Genomic DNA, 20,386 nt, shown 5'->3' on the forward strand with positions numbered 1-20,386 from the left:
AATTATACTTTCTATCTTATTTTCTATTAGGCAGATTCTAATTTTGGGAATATACCAGTTCTTTTGCACCTCAGTATCTATCTTCCTGTGTGTTCTGACCAGCTTTCAAAACATTCTAATAATCTGTTGTATGATATACACTGAAATGTGTGTAAAATTCATCAGTCACAAATCCACCAGATGCTGCATAATTTTTTCTTCAGTCTTGTAGACTGATGACATCAGCAACTCATTGCACATTGTGTACAAAGTCCATGACCAAAACTCTAAAAAAAGAAATTAATATTTCAAGCAGTCCCCACAATACCTGAAAGAAACATAATAATGCAGTTATTTGGTACTGGTGTCAAATAATGAATTGTTACCTTACTAAATAAATATACAGCTGCCTGTGCCTCAGTTTTTGCTTCCTGAGCAACTGGACAAGAAAAGTGAGTTCACTACCATTCCTGCCTCACAATGCATCCCCCTGTAAGAATATTTAGGGGAAAGAAACCCACTTATTTTCCATTTCTGCTATGAATATTTATTCTCCAGTACATCTTCCTGAATATTTTGCAGAAACTTTGTCTAGGCTATCCAAGGTGAGTCTTGTCACTTGCCAGGACTTTGAAACAGATTATTATACTCGAGTCTAAGCAACTGCTGTGAGAATTGTGCAGGGAAACAAGAATTTATTTTAACACATGAAGCTCAAATGCTAGCGTGGCTGAGGTAACTCCTACATCAAGAAATCATGGTGTGTTAGAAGAATGTGCCTGATGCTTCCTTCCTTGGAGGCTAAAAATGGTAGACTAGGAAGGGAGGGAGTTTTGATTTATTAGCTTGTATATCTCCAGTAAGGAAGCAAACCACAACCAGTATGATCTCATGAGGTACCCATATAAAGATTTGTGATGTTTCCTGAGAAAGATGAGTAGCATAGTATGAAGTGTTTCTTCCCCCTTTTTAACATGTTTTATAAACATTATGTTTCAAATACCTCTTGAGAGAGATAACACCTTCCTGAGAACATATTTCTGCCCCGAGTCAGTACATACTTAACTCCTGTTCCAGCACTGTCATTTGAGTGATAAATTGCCATGACTGCTGTTGTGATGGGAGACTTCAGATAGAGCAAATATGTAAAGGTGTATTTTACACAGTATTAATCTCTCTCAGAAAGAAAGGATGTTTTGTAAGACAGAGTTTTTTGAGGGGGGGAAAAAGTTCTATCCAATGGACTCTGCATTTATTTTTCAGTGCAGAATTTCAATGGTTGGTGTTTTTTCATATTATAAGAAATTACCCAGTGATATTTATATATCAGATTCATTCCTTCCAGAGTTATTCCCACATAAGAAATAGACAGAAGGAGTCTAATGTTACTTTTCCTCATTGAGTCCTCAGCCCTGATAGAGGTGATTGAGTTCCCTACACAATGCGTAATGAATGCAGAGTTTTGATCTTCAGTGAGAATAGTTTAACTTGCAAAGGTTAATGAGGTCACTGTCTCTAGGTGTCTGTCCCTCTCATTAATCAGCTTCAGTACAGTAGCATTTTCAAATGCTTTAAGGCAAAACAAAGTCATTGACAGTTTCTTCTAAAATGCTATAGTGTGAGCTGCTGCAACTCAGAAGCAATCAACAAATGTCTTAGACCTCTATGGAGAACATGTGGTGACCCCATTCACTGTTCCAGTTACAGTGTTCCCATCTGGCCATCAGAGCTTTAGGAATTTACAGGCTTGGAACTCACTTCTCTGTGGAGTAGGCTGCATTTCACAGTCACTGCTGCTGCTGAAAATACTTTGTATTAAAAAAAACCCAAAACCTGTATTCTTTGAAGTAGGTAAGAAGTGGACTCAAGTCTCCCAGATGTGCACCCCCCCCAAACATGAGACTGTAAGGTTATTTTCTCTTTCAGTCTGGACTAGTGAACATGTCATAGGTCATTTAATTTGAGAACCTATGCACACTTAAAATCTATATGTACCAATCATTGGAGGAATGAGGATTCCTCCTTCCCCTGTCCCCCTGACCCCATTTCAGTAGTAAGTTGAATTTGAATGTCAAGTCTGAATCAACCCATTAGAAGGCAGAAAGTGCATAGCATCTCAGATTCCCACACTAAGAGCAAAATGTTACTATTTTTTTGGGGAAAATCATCTTTAAAATAGCATCTAGGTGCCAATACCAAATTGTAAAGGTAAATACAGAGTGGTTAAAGCAATGTGTTTTACAGCTGCAAACTAATAGGGTAGCAAAGTACAATCTTTGGTACACTCACCACAAGCTGATTCATCAGACTTATCAGAGCAGTCAGGTATAAAATCACACTTCTGGATCATCTGGATGCAACGGCCAGAGGCTCTACAGACAAATTCCTTCTCTGTGCAGTTGTTCATGGGCAGTGTGGGAGGAACTGAAGTTCCTGAAGTAGTTGTAGAGATTGTTGGCAAGCTTCCTTTGAAAAACAAACCAACAAAATGTTGAGTGGTGGGACCAAGGCATTCTAGTTTTGTAATGATTTCTCCCCTTGTCAATCCCACACTTTGTCAAGGGTATAGCTTTGCCTGGACAGGCAAGTTGAATGGCTTAAATGTTGCCCAGCAGGAACTGAATTGAACATTTCCACAGTGGAAAGCACTAGGGTGATCATGCTAGCCAATCACCATTCATACAGTCCTTGACACTTACAGGAATTTATTTATACCTCTTACCTGTCTTTCAAATTTGGATTAAGCCAGTGAGTCATTTCAAATAACTAATTCCACAAAGACTGACAGAACAATCACAAGAACTTAATTTCCCTGTGAACCAAGGCTAACAGATTATTCCAATGATAATGGCTTTTTTTTAACACGCCTGTTACTGCAAGTGACTGTGGAAATTACTATGTAACCTCCTTACCTTCTAATTTCATCACTGAAAAAAATATTTTTTTCTCATTAGAAAAATTATTCTGAGGTCATCATCTTGTTCCACCACTTCCTTTATGTTTCATTCAAACTCATTACCACTTCTTTCAAATCAATTGTCTTTGCCTTTCCTCCTATTCTTTACTATGGACCTCTCTTCAGGCTTACCCTCATTTCTTGAAAACCCTTGCTATTATTGTCCATAAAAGGAATTTTCATTATACAACTCCTTCTTTAAATTTAATCATTAATGAAATTATTAGCTGTAGTGCACAATTCTCCTGAGCAATATACCTGAGTTAATTAAAAAGTACATGTGAAGACTTTTTATATAAAATCTCTGTGGGACTACAAGGATTTATTCTTTTTTTCCCCTGAGGCCTGGAGCACTAAGACTGATAATAAATACCCCATGAGAAGGAACCATTTCTGTTTCATAAGGGAGAAAGCACATCTGTAGAAAGCACATCTATGACATCAATATCCTAAGATTCAAATAAAAGACTTACTGGAAGAAACATTTTGAAGGAATAATTGCATGATATAATAAATGTATCTACAACTCATAATAACACCAAGGACCTTATTGGTCAAGAAAATCTTAAATATAAATGCCACATTCAAGTCTCTGCTCCTAATCCACTGGAACTGAAGAAATTTTGAAATACCATAACCTTCCAGACACCTGAAAAGAAAGAAGAATCTGCTCTTTTCTCTCTTTTTAAATAATTTACTTTCTCTAATTTATGAAGTACCATTTTATACAGAGCGAGCATCATTGAACAGCCTTTGGTTAGGGCATTCAAATCTTGTTGATTCTCTTTTGGTTGTTGGTATTTTTTTATGGTGTGAAGGAAGTAAAATAGAGGCAAGACCCTGGAGGATGCCATTCATAGGGACCTTGACCGGCTTGAGAGGTGGACCTGTGCAAACTTAATGAAGTTCAACATGGTCAGGTTCAAGTTCCTGCACATGGGTCAAGGCATTCCCGAGCACAAACACAGGTTGGGCAAGGAGTGGATTGAGAGCAGCCCTGCAGAGAAGAACTTGGGAGTGGATGTAAAACTGATTATGAGCCAGCAATGAGTGCTCGCAGCCCAGAAAGCCAACTGTATCCTGGGCTGCATCAAGAGAAGTGTGACCAGCAGGTGATTCTCCTCCTCTACTCCGCTCTCATGAGACCTCACCTGGAGTACTGCATCCAGCTCTGTGACCCCCAATATAAGAAGGGCATGGACCTGCTCGAATGGGTCCAGAGGAGGCCACAAAGATGATCAGGGCACTGGAGCACCTCCCCTATGAGCACAGGCTGAGAGAGTTGGGGTTGTTCAGCCTAGAGGAGAGAAGGCTCTGGGGAGACTTGATAGCGGCCTTCCAGTACTTAAAGGGAGCCTACAGGAAAGATGAGGAGTCTCTTCATCAGGGAGTGTAGTCATAGGATGATGGGTAATGGTTTTTAAATGAAAGAGGATAGATTTAGATTAGATAGAAGGAAGAAATACTTTACTGTGAGGGTGGTGAGGCACGGGAACAGGTTGCCCAGAGAAGTTGTGAGTGACCCCTCCCTGGCAGTGTTCAAGGCCAGGTTGGACGGGGCTTTGAGCAACCTGGTCTAGTGGAAGGTGTCCCTGCCCATGACAGGGGGGTTGGAACGAGATGATCTTTAAGGTCCCTTCCAACCCAAACCATTATATGATTCTATGAATGTCTCAATACTAAAAACATTTTAATAATGTACAGAACACAAGAACTGTTTCCTATTCTGATCTTTTCACCATTATACTTGATCATTTTTGTTTCATCTTTTCACACAAAATGAGGGGTCTTTTTCTCACTTTGGAGCTCTGACCCTCTGTACTTTCCAACTTTCTTCTTTAGTTTTAAAACTTTTTTTCACATCTAATTTGAAAACATGTAGGGATTTTCTGATTAGTTCTTTTAAGGTTTTCTTCCTCAAATATAAGGCATGGTATATTAACTGATTATTTACAAAAGACTTTATATACAAAATGCTATAATAAATTTTATACACCCTATAAACTTGGCAAAATGTGAGATAATTATCTGGAGAAGAAACATGTCATATACACTTGATATTCCTAGTAGACCTAATTATATCTACAAAAAATTTTTGGAGTAGCAGAATAAAATATATCTGCACTAGGGTGTTTTAGAGTTAAAGTTAGGATATTAATATATAGACACTGTTTTAAAATTGTTTGCTATTCTACAGCCCTAAATGACACACCATATATAACATGGTAATGCCTGCTACAACTACCACTAGTTCTCTTAAAATCCCTTCTGTAATGAAGTGACAGGTCTGGAATACCAGTGTATTTTGGGATATAATATTTTACAATTTTGTAGATATTGTACTACCCTAGGTAGCAGTGACTTCTGAAGACAGGCTGCTCTATCATCTGAACTGTGTGTGTGGTGTAACATGAGAGCAATTATCACAGTAAAAACATTAAGAATTATTGGGGAGAAACAGAAAGCTGTATCAAACTAAGTTTGTTGAATGAAATCTCAGTTTGTTTACACACAGTTAAGTTTCTTTTTCCTTCTAGGAATCAAGATCTCAAAGAGTTTGGAAGCTGCACATTTCTTACTGAGGGTCTCTTTTGGACCTTATGTACACAGCAGAAACTATTTTGTGCTGATGCTTGTATGTGAGGGTGAGGGAAGCAGGGAAACAAGTCTGGATGTCCTTGTCAGGCATCAGTCACAGTTTGATCTAGTTTTTGTTTTTCCAGTAGCAATATTTACAAATAACAGCAAAGAATCATCTCACAGCTAGGAGATGTGTAGTTTCACTCTGTTCTTACCACTGTAAAGAGTACAGCCTAGAAAAGACATGTCATCGAGTCCAATGTCTCCAGTGAAACCATCTCCTACGGTACCTTTCACCAAGATCTAGGGAAACAAAAATTACAAAAGCATTTTTCATTGTATAGTAGACTTCCACTTCTCATTAAATATTTCATATCTAGTGTTAGAAGAGTCATTTACCATGTTTCACACTTAAAATGAGATTAAATTTTTTCTGGGGGTTATATTCTATTTAGTGACACTGTACTAAAGAGACTAAATATTATCAGCTTTCACTGGTGGTCACATTAATCACAGTGAACCATAACAGTATGGTTGGCTTCACAATCATGTAAATCCACTGAAACATCATTGTGATATAAAATGATGGCAAGACAGTATCATAAGTGACATATTATGATTAGCTCCTTTGGTACTTATTGTAATAACATTAATCATGATTAATTATAACAACATTCGTGTGAATAAATTATATACCCTTATACAAATCCCACTGTGATGAAAACAATTAAGCAGGTTAGAGATGTGCTATGAAACCTTTTGAAGAAAAATAGTCTACTATTTCATTAAAGTTGCCAATGCTGTATAGGCTTACTTTCTCATTATTGTCTACTGCCAAGGAATGGGAGAGGTTAGTATTTGTGAAATACTCTCTGGATGACTGAATAAGCCTTTTTTCTTCTGACTGTTGCTGAATGGTAAAAATCCAAGCAAGTGATAAGGGAAAGATTTAGTAAGAATTTTCTTAATTTAACTAATTTTATAAATCCTTATTTGTAAAAAAAAAAAATAAATAAAGCCTCCTCAAACCATACATTTAAAAATAAAAAGTTTTTGGTGATCCAACAGAGTTCAAGTGTTAAAGTTATTTCTTTGCCCTTTTTTTTTTAAAATACTTACGTCACATTTTACAGACACACACACATTCAAGCTTCCAGATTATTCTGGAATGTTGAATAAGATTTCAAATACATTTTTCACTGTTTGTTCCTCAGTTTAATAGACAATTCCTACAAAGGAATGAAGTATAAATATGGCAAAAATAGACAATACTGTTTCAAAGTACTGTTAGTTCCAATATTTTTGTTTTAATTTTATTATTTATAATTTTATTTGCAAAGAAAGCTTATTTTTATAAGTAATGAAGCACTGCTCCAAACTCAAATATACAAGGCACTTCTGTGTAGATAGGTATCTCAATTCTTTTGATCAAATATCATTGATATTTTGGAAACGTCCTCACATCAAATGCCATTTAAAAAAATATATGCTTGCATTTTACATTTCAGTATTTCTTTTGTCCTATAGTAAATGAAGTCCTGTAAAGGACTTCCAGTTTCAGAAATCAGTACTGTGTATTAAACAAGCTTCTCAAGTTGAGAGAAATAAGAGAATTCATCTACACACTAAGAATCATTGTTCACCTGGTACGTACGCAGAGCTTTTATAAGTCACACTTTAAGTTTATTAACATGTAACATGAGGAAAAAATATTTAAAAGGTGTAAGGAATGGCCTTAACACTGTAAAAGCAAGAGAATAATATCAGTCTTTATATGTTAACACTGACAAATTTGTTTCTGCTATTCTGAAGTTTCATGTGAATAGCAGATTTATTATTGAAGCTGGCATCACCAGCATAAATAAATAAAAAAGATTATGCTTCATTTACAGACTATGCCCATTAGGCAAAATAAATGAGTATGCTAAAAGAAGATGGATATATGTCTCTTACTATGGATATGCTGAAGATGGGTTATTTTAGCATAAAGTGTATCTAATGTGAATGACAACACTGCTTCTTACTGTTCTCATCTCAGTCTGGGATTCTTATTTTCCTCTGAGAATATCCACAAATAATTTTTACAATATTATCCCAGTCTTTTGTTTCCCATTTAGGTTGAAATGGAGGCAATGCTACAGTATTGGTACCAGTACAATAATTGCTTAGAAACAGGACAAATCAAGACATCTATTATTCCGAAATGCCATGCAGGAAAATTTATTATTCCAAAATGACAAAATTCCTTTCAGTGTAATTTTGACTGGCAAACACACAGCAGTGTAAATAAAATTTTGACCTTGTTTTCAAAGCATGAATGATTAACTACTCATAATTCATTACTCATAAATGAGCTAATATTCAGACAAAGAAGGAGAGGGTTTGTTAACTCAACTTAGTTATTTCTACCACGAAACTAAACCCCCTCAAATTTACACTATTTTTCTGTGGAATTGTATTTTGCTCTGATGGATGACCAGTAGGTTGAGGGGCTTCTCTCCCCATAGCTCCCTGTGCCCATCTCCCCAGCCATAACATTCACATGGTCTGAGGCCATCCTTACATATCATCTTCCACCAACCTTTTCCTGGAGGAGGCTGCACTCTTGAACATTAAGAGGGAATATTTTTATTAAGGGCATAAAAATATCCAAAGATAGAAGTGGCAGGATACAGTTCTGCAGGGATAATTCAATTCAGAATACCTCTTTATTGTTAGGATGATGATTATAATTGTATTACTTAAAATCTCCCCACCCAAATTAATTTTTTTTATTTATTTATGTACTTACTTGGGAAATCTGACACTTTGGCATATAGCACAAACTCAGTAAGTAACACAGAAAATGTAACAGAGGTGTAGATATAGACTTAAGACATAAAATAGGAACAATTATGAGTTAGTGCTGCAGTATAAAACTTAGTCTGGTTAAACACTGACCACTTAATTTGTCAGCTGAAATTCTGCAAACTTCATAAGCTATTGTTAAACAATCTGCAGGGAATTCATCTACCATGAAGCTCATTTCACATCTCATTTGTTATTTGAATGAGGATAAATAGTTCCCAGTTTCTCCAGTTTTCAGAACTCTGGAGATCCAGTCTCAATGAAAGCTACAAAGGTAGAAAAAAGTATGTTACATAAAAAAAAAGGGGGGGGGGGGGGGAAGCTGCCATGAAAAGCAGAATGTATTAGAATGGCAGTCTGTATACAGAAAAGGACTGATCCCTTAACATGTTGAACAAAAAAGTTTTCGAAGGGTGAAGGAACATTATGACAAGTGTTAATAGAGGAACTACAATGGGTAATACTGTCCTGTAAAATGTTCCATTTTTACAGTAATGCTCATTTTTGTCACTAATCAATTCCCACTGAAGTTAGCAAAATAAAATCTTAATTTCCATACAACCATAGTTTAAACTAGAATGGAATTAATTTCAAAAACTGTGAAGAATTCAAAATTCTGAAGATTTCTGAATGTCTAGTGAATAGCAATATTAGTTTTAATTTAGTTACTGAGTAATATAGCCAAAAAATATCTCAGGTTTGTCACAGAAAGTCTCAGCTGTGTTACTTAGTGATTTTACTAGTAGTTAGAGCATGCTAATTTTGATGAGGTTTGCTATAATTATTTCTGACAAGAAACCATGTGATTTGGTTTGAAGAGGAAAGAACAACCACACAAGTGGATAATAGTTCAAATAACTGACAGAACACTTTGTCATCAGAACCTTTTGTCATATCTTACTGAAAGCAAATGCAGGATTGAAAGTCATATATATTTAACTACATATCTCTGAAGTAAACTACTCCTATGTTTTAATGCTATGTATAAATAAAGGAAAATGTCTCATAATTTTTCATCAAGAAAAGTAACCAATTTCTTAGAGACAATGGAACTTTTATAATTACAGATAAAGGGAAAGCCATAGAAACATGAATTGCATGAAATATGTATCAAAATTTCTTGCTTCAAAACTCCTTTTTATGTTCATCCAACAATCATGGCACAATAAGTCTTCACTGTAGGACGATTTTTTCAAGAACACATGAATATATTCCTATAATGATATCTCAAGAAGTAAATAAAAAAGGGAAACTGTTTACCAAGCAAACACATTTTTTTCAGAAAAACTTTGATAGTAAAAAATCTGAAAAGTTTAAATTTAATTTTGAATTATTGAATTATTAGTTCACGTCAAATAAGATTTATTGTCTTCTTTGATAAGCGAGTCCAAACATAATAGTTTATTCTTCCCTGGTTTTGTTTCTCTGCTTCCTCAGCTGCCATCAAAGGAGTAAGCACTGTAGGACTGGAGACCATTTCCAAAATCTCTTGTCTAGGTGTCCAGTAGTTGCATTCTGACTACATGGGACTGAACTTTTCCTCTGTACCTTCTGCACCATGGTTTCTCTTGGGAAAAAAAAACTGGATGCACTGGCAGAAGGGGTGCCACACCATGTTCCAGCTTCCCCCCTCATGGGGGGAATGACTAGGCAACCAGGGCTGCTACTCATAATGTGGAGGCCTTCTGCCCCCAAAAGCAAGCAAAAGCGGAGGCAGCCCATCAGCTGCTGGAAAGGTTATCAACATTAGGTCACCAGAACATTTTAACGATACACAGAGAAAAGCTTGAGATTCCACTGCCCGTCTTCAAAGCCCATCAGCCCCTTCCTTTTGTGTCCATCAGAAATACATTAGCAGTTAATGTCTCAAGACTTCAAAACTTGAAATAAAGTCCTTTCACACAGATGTCCAAATGAATTCTTACCAATGATCTTAAGGTTATACACATCAAATATAAAAAAATCTTGTGTCAAATATTTGATGTTTTACAAGATATTGAAAAACACTAGTTCTATTTCAGTAAAGCACTTTATCACACTTTGCTATAAGCTTGTGAACCCTCATTCTGATTTATGATGTTTTTCCAAGCATTTCTCTAAAGCACAGTGAAGAATCGCACTTCTATCCTGTTTCAGACTCTTCACTAATGTCAGTGGGACTGCTGACAATCATAATATTAATAACTGTTTACATAATCTGGAAGCCAGTATTTTGCTGTATTAAGGTCACAAAACTTCACTCAAGAGAAAAGATCCTGTTTTCACTTCATAATATTAACGTTGGAAGAATTACTGCAGAAGTATTATATAATCAGTGCCTAAAAATTTCTGAGATTCTAGTTTTATAATACAACATGGTTAGCCTGCCCACTTGGGAAACATCTATATAGTAATTATAATGATAAAACTATATTTAATCCAGTTTACAGAATCACAGAATCATCTAGGTTGGAAAAGACCTTGAAGATCATCCAGTCCAACCATTAACCTAACACTGACAGTTCCCAACTACACCATACCACTAAGCACTATGTCAACCCAACTCTTAAACACCTCCAGGGATGGGGACTCCACCACTGCCCTGGGCAGCCCATTCCAACGTCTAACAACCCATTCTGTAAAGAAATGCTTCCTAATATCCAGTCTAAACCTTCCCTGGTGCAACTTGAAGCCATTCCCTCTTGTCCTATCACTTGTTACTTGGTTAAAGAGACTCATCCTCAGTTCTCTGCAACCTCCTTTCAGGTAGTTGTAGAGGGCGATGAGGTCTCCCCTCAGCCTCCTCTTCTACAGACTAAACAACCCCAGTTCCCTCAGCAGCTCCTCATAAGACCCTTTTCAGGTGCTCCAGACCCTTCACCAGCTTCATTGCCCTTCTTTGGACACGCTCGAGTAATTCAATGTCCTTCTTGTAGTGAGGGGCCCAAAACTGAACACAGGAATCGAGGTGCGGCCTCACCAGTGCCGAGTACAGGGGTAAGATCACTTCCTTGTCCCTGCTGGCCACGCTATTTCTGATACAAGCCAGGATGCCATTGGCCTTCTTGGCCACCTGGGCACACTACTGGCTCATGTTCAGCCGGCTGTCAATCAACACCCCCAGGTCCCTCTCTGACTGGCAGCTCTCTAGCCACTCCTCCCCAAGCCTGTAGCGCTGCTGGGGGTTGTTGTGGCTGAATTCAGCATTTGACCTTATTGAAACTCCTACAGTTGGCCTTAGCCCATCTCTCCAGCCTGTCCAGGTCTCTCTGCAGAGCCTCCCTACCCTCGAGCAGATCAACACTCCCACCCAACTTGGTGTCATCTGCAAACTTACTGAGAGTGCACTTGATCCCCTCGTCTAGATCATCAATAAAGATGTTAAACAGGAGAGGCCCCAAAACTGAGCCCTGGGGGACACCACTCATGACCGGCCTCCAACTGGATTTAACTCCATTCACCACAACTCTTTGGGCCCAGCCATCCAGCCAGTTTTTTACCCAGCAAAGCATGTGCCCATCCAAGCCGCAATTAGTCAGTTCTGCCAGGAGAATGCTGTGGGAAACAGTGTCAAAGGCCTTACTAAAGTCAAGGTAGACAACATCCACAGCCTTTCCCTCATCCAATAAGCAGGTCGCCCTGTCGTAGAAGGAGATCAGGTTTGTCAAGCAGGACCTGCCTTTCTTAAACCCATGCTGACTGGGCCTGATCATCTGGTTGTCCCGCATGTGTTGTATGATGGTACTCAGGATGAGCTGCTCTATCAGCTTCCCAAGCACTGAAGTCATGCTGGCAGACCTGTAATTTCCCAGATCATCTTTCCAACTCTTCTTATATATGGGCATCACATTGGCTGATTTCCAATCTGTTGGGACCTCCCCGGTCAGCCAGGACTGCTGGTAAATGATGGAAAACAGCTTGGCGAGCACCCCAGCCAGCTCCTTCAGCACCCTCGGGTGTATCCTATCCAGTCCCACAGACTTGTGTATGTCTATGTGATACAGTAGGTCACTGACTATCTCCTCCTGGATTGCGGGGGGGTCGTTCTCCCAGTCTCTGTCTTATGGCTGAGGAGGCTGGATTGCCTCAGTACAACTAGTCTTGTTATTAAAGACTGAGGCAAAGAAGGCATTAAGCACCTCAGCCTTTTCCTCATCACTCGTTGCCGTGTTTTCTCCTGCATCTAGCAGGGGATGGAGGCTCTCCCTGGTTTTTCTTTTGCTGTTGACATACTTATAGAAACATTTCTTGTTGTCCTTGACTGCTGAAGCCAAATTAATTTCTAGCTGGGCTTTTAGACCAGGTCATGGTTAGTTTTGACTTCATCTACAAAGATGTACAGAGGTCTCCTCTATTTCACAAGTTTATGGCAGAATGAGATTATTTTCAAAAGCAACCCAGATGGTAAATATGAAGTATTAAAAAACTCCCACACCAAATTCCACAAAAATCACAGAAAAATGGACAAAACCCCCTTTAAATCTGGATATTATTCAGTCTCAAAATTAATTTAATTTCTGATCAGTTGGCTACAGGGGCCCAAAAAATACATATATATATATATATATACACTTTAGCAATTCTACTTTTTGCAACATTAAAAATGATTTCTTTCCCTAAAGAGGATGGATGATGATTTTTTTTTAATTACTTAAAAATCACTAAGTAATGAAAATACTTGGCAGATGAGGATGTACTCACAGAAAATACTAAAACATCCATGGTTAACTGGGCAAGGCCAAATCTAGTCAAAAAAAGCCCTCCCAAAAGATATTGTAAATTTCTCCCACAGCTAAGGTACAAGCCCCTTTACTGTTCCTGTATAAATTTATGGGGTTTTCTTAGAGCATCAGTCATTTCTGATAGCCTTGTGGTTAATTAGGCAGACAGTGTAAGGATCCAAAGGCTGGATCTAACTGATAGGCTGTTTTGACAAGGATATATACAAGTGAAAGTGGGTGAGTTGTAGTATAGGAATAGTAAAGCAATGACAAGACTGATTATGTTCTTTCATGATCAGTCTTTACTCTAATCATATTATGGTATCCTGAACTACTTCCAGATGGAATCTCATCACCAATCCTTTACTGTAAGTGTGTTTTTGCTGCTAGTGTGATCTTCCATGACAGGTGTATGCAGGTTCAACAGTTTACACATGTATTTGCTTACACACTACATTGATTCCTTCTTTCTCCCAACCATTATTTCTCCAGATTTAATAAATAAATAAATAAATAATAAAATACAGGATTCAGGCTGAGTTACTATGTCAAATTCCTGGGACTTACAGCCCTAAAACATGTATCCCACATTGACCAGAATGGCTTGTTATGACCTGAGTACTTTTGTCCCTCCCTCTTGCACCCTAGAGCATGTCAAGATGTCAAGGGCTGCATAAAGACATCTCCACATCTCTATCCAGAGAAGCCTGAATAGGGCCTTCATGAAGAGACTTGTATCTGATCTATGCAATGCTTACTGCGGAGGCAATTCCCCCATGCTGACCTAAGGAGTATCCTGAGAGAAGACATGCATCACTTTCTTTTCAATGCTTATGAAAACATTTGTGCCAGCAACCAAGTCAATTATCTGTTTAGCAGCAAATGCCAATGAGCAAGGGGTATCACTATTACATCATTTGCCTAAAGAGGTGGACCTTTCCTTATCCAAAGGATTTTGCCTGACTGAGATAGAAAGTTATATAGAATTGTTGCTCCTACATCCACGCATATGGCCTTAACCTACCAAAGTAAGAAAACAATAACATAGGGATATCATTGGAACATATGACTTGCCATGAAATCCTGTCCTCATTAAAGATAATGGAAGCTTTACTATATACTTCAGTGGGACTAGAATTTCTACATTGTTTATTAATTCTGCTATAAGCATACTCAATAAACATAGATAGATTATAAAAAATAATTAAAAAAAACCCTCTGATTGATGTAAAGCATAGAACGATGGAAGGAGACTTAATTAAAGCTTCAATGAGGTACTGCTTGCTGTGATCTTCTTTTTACCTTTTCAGAGATGGTTTCTAGATCCAGTAAAGGAATGAGAAGTTAGCAGGGCTTATTGACAGGGCTTTAAACTAGATATGAGGGGGGAGGGGGAGATAACTGGGCCTGTTAGGAATAAGCTCAAAGGAAGCATGTCAAGCCTTAAAGGATGGTGGACTAGAGAGGGCTCTCCCTCTGCCATTTCATTTGAGAAAAGGGATAGATGTTTATAAATCATGGTAACACCTGAGAAGGGTCTGGTAGGAAATGGGGCCCACACTCACAAAAACGTGTTGGATTCATTAGCTCATCTCAAGTGCATCTATACCAATGCACACAGTATGGGCAACAAACAGGGGGAGCTTGAAGCCATGATGCAACACGAGAACTATGACATTGTAGCTATCACAGAAACGTAGTGGGATGCCTCACACGACTGGACTGCTGTAATTGATGGCTACAAGCTCTTCAGGAGGGATAGACAAGGAAGAAGAGGTGGTGGAGGGGCCCTGTATGTTAGAGAATGGTATGAGAGCTCAGAAATCAAGTATAGTGATAACAGGGTTGAGAGTGTTTGGATTAGGTTAAGGGCCAATAAAGAGGATCTTGCTGTGGGAGTCTGCTACAGGCCTCCCAACCAAAGCAGTGAGGTGGATGAAGCTTTCTATAAAAAGTTGGGAGAAATCTCGCGGTCACTTGCCGTTGTTCTTGTGGGGGACTTTAACCTCCCGGGTATCTGCTGGGAACACAGCAGAGAGGGAGCAATCCAGGAGGTTCCTGGAATGTGTGGAGGATAACTTCCTCACACAGCTGGTGAGTGAGCCAACCAGAGAAGGTGCTCTCCTGGACCTGCTTCTTGTGAACAGGGAAGAGCTTGTGGGGGAAGTAAAGGCTGGAGGCCGTCTAGGGTGCAGTGATCATGAGATGCTTGAATTTTTGATCCTTGGAGAAACAAAGAGAGGGATTAGTAAAACTGCTACCTTAGACTTCCTGAGGGCAAACTTTGACTTGTTCAAAAGACTGATTAACAAAATCCCTTGGGAGGCTGCCTTGAAGGATATGGGAGTCCAGGAAGGCTGGACATACTTCAAGAGAGAAGTCTTAAAGACACAGGAGCAGGCTGTTCCCACATGTCGAAAAACAATCAGGCAGGGAAGGAGACCGGCCTGGCTAAACAGGGACCTTTGGCCAGATCTCAAGAACAAAAGGAGAATCTATGACCTTTGGAAGAGGGGGCAGGTCTCTCGTGAAAACTAAAGATGTAGTGAAGCTATGCAGGGAGAACATTAGGAGAGCCAAAGCGCAGCTAGAGCTCAACTTGGCTACAGCTGTTAAGGATAATAAAAAATGTTTCTATAAATTCATTAACAGCAAAAGGAGGATTAGGGAAAATCTTCCTCCTTTATTGGATGCAGAGGGAAACATAGTAACAAAGGATGAGGAAACGGCTGAGGTGCTCAACACCTAATTTGCCTCAGTCTTTAGCAGTGGACCTAGCTGTTCCCTGGACACCCAGCCTCATGAGCTAGGAGATGGGGAGGGGAAGCAGAATGAGGTCATCACAATTAAAGAGGAAGTGGTCAGAAACCTGCTACACCGCTTGGACGCACACAAGTCTGTGGGACCAGATGGGTTACACCCAAGGGTGCTGAGAGAGGTGGCAGATGTGTTTGCCAAACCGCTGTCCATGATTTACCTGAAGTCATGGCTAACTGACGAGGTCCCATTGGGCTGGAGGGTGGCAAATGTAACACCCATCTACAAGAGAGGCAGAAAAGAGGATCCAGGAAATTATAGACCTGTCAGTCTGACCTCGGTACCAGGGAAGGTCATGGAGCAGGTCATCTGGAGTGCCATTAAAAGTCATATAATGGACAACCAGGGGATCAGGCCTAGTCAGCATGGGTTTATGAAAGTCAGGTCCTGCCTGAAAAACCTGATCTCCTTCTATGACAAGATGACCCGACTATTGGACGAGGGAAAAGCTGTGAATATTGTCTACCTGGATTTTTGAAAAATATTCGACACAGTTCCCCATAGAATTCTTATCGAAAAACTGGCTGCCCATGGCCTGGATGAGCGAATGGTCTGCTGGGTCAAGCACTGGCTGGCTGGACGGTCCCAGAGAGTGGTGGTCAATGGAGCTAAATCCAGCTGGCGGCCGGTCACAAGTGGTGTTCCTCAGGGCTTGGCCTTGGGACCATTTCTGTTCAACATCTTTATTGATGATCTTGATAAGGACATAGAGTGTATCATCAGTAAGTTCGCAGATGACACCAAGTTAAGCAGGAGTGTCGATCTGCATGAAGATAGGGAGCCACTACAGAGGGACTTGGATGGGTTGGATCAGTGGGCCAACGTTAATGGGATGAGCTTCAACAAGGACAAGTGCCAGGTCCTGCACTTGGGCCACAACAACCCCCTGCATGGCTACAGGCTTGGGGAGGTGTGGCTGGAGAGCTGTCTCGAAGAGAAGGATCTGGGGGTTCTAATTGACAAGCAACTGAACATGAGCCGGCAGTGTGCCCAGGTGGCCAAGAAAGCCAACGGCATCCTGGCTTGTATTAGAAATAGCGTGACCAGCAGAAGTAGGGAGGTGATAGTCCCCCTGTGCTCTGCACTGGTGAGGCCACACCTTGAGTATTGTGTCCAGTTTTGGGCACCTCAATACGAGAGGGATATTGAGGTGCTGGAGCGAGTGCAGAGGAGGGCAACGAAGCTGGTGAAGGACCTGGAGAATAAATCCTATGAGGAGCGATTGAGGGAGCTGGGACTGTTCAGTTTGAGGAAGAGAAGGCTGAGGGGAGACCTCATCACTCTTTACACCTACCTGAAAAGACAGTGTAGAAAGGTTGGTGCTGGTCTCTTCTCACAGGTGATTAGTGACAGAACAAGGGGGAATGGCTTTAAACTGCAACAGGGGAGGTTCAGACTGGACATTAGGAAAAAATTTTTCACAGAAAGAGTGGTCAGACAGTGGAATAAGCTGCCCAGGGAGGTGGTGGAGTCACCATCCCTGGATGTGTTTAATGGTTGTTTAGATGAGATGCTGGGGGATATGGTGTAGGGGAGAACTTTGTAGAGTAGGGCTGATGGTTGGACTCGATGATCCCAAGGGTCTTTTCCAACCTGAATGATTCTGTGATTCTGTGAGAAAAGTCACTAACATTTTCCTTCTCTGTAAAGTTTTTTAAGTCTCATTTTCCTGTTCAGGAATTCCTGATAAGTAGTATATTAATAGCAAATTTAAGACACTACTTTTAATTTTCAGCAAAGCAAAATTCCTACTTTACATGATTCCCCTCAAATTCAAATGGCAACACAGTCTCTCAGTGGGTTGTGGGCTGTGAAAGGTGGTGAAAACATTTCCTTAATTCAGGGTTTCTGTATTTAAAAAGTGGGCAGTATTTGACAGTTCACTGACGTACTGAAAGGTTATTTTTACCTTGTGCAGTTTCCTTTGAGCTTCCTGCATGTAAATAGGGAGCAAAGGTAAAACACACCCACCCCTGGTCCCTTTGTCCATTCCCCACCACCCTTCCCCCCCCCAAAAATTGCAAGGCAATGACAGATGCAAAATTAAGAATACAATTTTGATTGGTAAAAGCATTGTCAAGATAGCTTAGAAATTCTTGTTCTTGGTCCCCTTTCTGCATATGTGGTGACTTGATGACATCATGACAGGTGTTCCAATGCATACCAATAAAAGAGCAATTGCCACAGAGTGGATTATAGTTTCACGATATTAAGTACTGTAATAGCACTGAACAAAAGGGCAATTTCTTTCCCAAAGAACTGAACATTAAATTATCCCTGAAGGTTTGCACAATGGACAATAGATTTTCCTGGCTTCTCATGTGATTTCCTTGTTTTCACACTGTTTTCTATGCTCTGAAATCCTCTTGTCAAAAATGGCATTACTGATGTTTAGAAATGACTTTTTAAAAAATCACGCTACTTTTTGCCTTTCAAATATACTGCATTTCACCACACACATTTTCAAGATGTAAGTTCTCTGTATTTCACTTCATACTGTAGGTACTGAATAGCCTTCACTATCAACACAAATTTCACCACCAACCACAGGTCTTATGGCTGTTTTTTACTCTTTTCCACAAGTGTCCTAGTTCCTTCATTGTCCACTCTACATGCATATTGTTTCTCATGTAGATTGTGGACTGGTGAAGAAACCTGAGCATGAGTTGTCCAAAGTAGAGTCTACACAAGTTCTGCATGAAGTATGGACATGAGATATGTCAGCGTTTGTCCCTGGCACACTACAGCCCTCCAAGTCTTTGATCTTGGTCATGAGGACGGGACATGGTACAGAAGCCTAGGTCATACAAGTGCAAGTATTAGAGCTGTCATACTAAAAGGCATTGATACTTCAACAGTACAGACATGAAGTAATCCATGTGATTTGGCCTGACATCAACATCCTCTGGCACAGTTCCCAGACATTTTGTAACCATCTCTGTACATCACACCCTGCCAGGACACTTTCTAAGAAGACCTGAGAGTTAAATATCAGTAACACACCAAATCTTTTGGGTTTGGGTGCATTTTTTCTTTTAACTGGCCTACAGAGATATGTAGGCTATACCTTGGGCTGTATAAAAAAAGTGTGGCCAGCAAGTCAACGGAGGTGATTCTGCCCCTCTAATCACTCTGGTGAGACCCCACCTGGAGTACTGCATCCAGCTCTGGGGCCCCCAGCAGAAGAAAGACATGGAACTGTTGGAGCAGGTTCAGAGGAGGGCCATGAGGATGATCAGGGGGCTGGAACGCCTCTTCTGTAAAGAAAGGCTGAGATAGTTGGGGTTGTTCAGCCTGGAGAAGAAAAGGCTCTGGGGAGACCTTATAGCAGCCTTTCAATATTTAAAGGGGGCTTATAAGAAAGATGGAGAGAGACTTTTTACCAAGGCCTGTAGTGCCAGGACAAGGGACAATGGTTTTAAACTGAAAGAGGGTAGATTTAGATTAGACATAAGGAAGACATTTTTTATGATTATGGGGCTGAGGCAGGGGAACAGGTTGCCCAGAGAAGTTGTGGCTGCCCCCTCCCTGGAAGTGTTCAAGGCCAGGTTGGACGGGGCTTTGAGCAACCTGGTCTAGTGGAAGATGTCCCTGCCCATGGCAGGGGGCGTGGAACGAGATGATCTCTAAGGTCCCTTCCACCCCAAAACATTCTATGATTCTACAATTCTATTATCAATGGAGGATTAAAAAATGTGGGTAAACACTTCCCTGACAATATTAATCTATTAGTCAATTAATAAGCAATTGCTCCAGGGGCAACTGCATACCAAATGACCATGGGCTTTACATTGTCACAGTGAAAATAAAACTGAGAATGATGACTATAAACAGATCAGAAACCAATAGCACAATGTAAATGTGAAAACCAAAGAGTAACATGCAACATGCAAGCAGGTAGCAGGGATGAAAGATTCCAACACACAGATCGGAGATGAAGAAAAATAACACCCAGAAAGACAGCTACCAAGCTGCAGCAAATATGGCTGCAGCCATATATGGATATTCATGTATTTGGAGTAGAATTGGAGGAGTAAGAAGCAACAGAAGCATGTGGTAACATTTAAAGGACAAAAAAAAAAAAAAAAAAAGGAAAAAAACCCAAATCCTGGAATCAGAATACTAATTTCAGCAGATTATTAGGAAAAATGCAAAGGAGAAGAGTAAGAGAAGGAAGATGAGAAACGACAAATTGAAAGTTGAAACCGAAGCTGTTGCTAGAGTGGAAATCCATGATAACTAAATCTTTGTGTGGAAATTGCTAACAAGGAAAGGATCAAAAACAATAGAAAAATGATCACAAGTAGGTATTGGATGTGTAATAAACATTTTAGAGAAGTCCTTGTTAAATTCAGAGCTGCTTCAACACCAGATTTTAATGAAAGATTATGTATCTAACCAGCTAAACATTAACAAGCTCTTACTGGTATGTCAGCATGCACTGAACATGAGGCCCTGAACAAGGAGGCAAACAGACAACCAAATCAAGGCAGAAGGCTAACAACAC

General features: G+C 39.8%; 1 protein-coding gene across 1 annotated transcript in view; it reads right to left on the bottom strand.

The window, feature by feature from the left end:
• The window catches only part of MALRD1 (MAM and LDL receptor class A domain containing 1), a 291,044-nt gene that overhangs the window by 193,168 nt on the left and 77,490 nt on the right, over nucleotides 1-20,386 (bottom strand). Inside the window, exons 18-19 of the mRNA XM_074814744.1 lie at nucleotides 5,731-5,818; nucleotides 2,269-2,445 (exon numbers count right to left, since the gene is read on the bottom strand). Coding sequence (XP_074670845.1) covers nucleotides 2,269-2,445; nucleotides 5,731-5,818 — 265 coding nt within the window. The remainder of the gene's footprint in view (nucleotides 1-2,268; nucleotides 2,446-5,730; nucleotides 5,819-20,386) is intronic.

This window comes from Strix aluco, chromosome 1 (assembly GCF_031877795.1).
Source record: "Strix aluco isolate bStrAlu1 chromosome 1, bStrAlu1.hap1, whole genome shotgun sequence".
Taxonomy (NCBI): domain Eukaryota; kingdom Metazoa; phylum Chordata; class Aves; order Strigiformes; family Strigidae; genus Strix; species Strix aluco.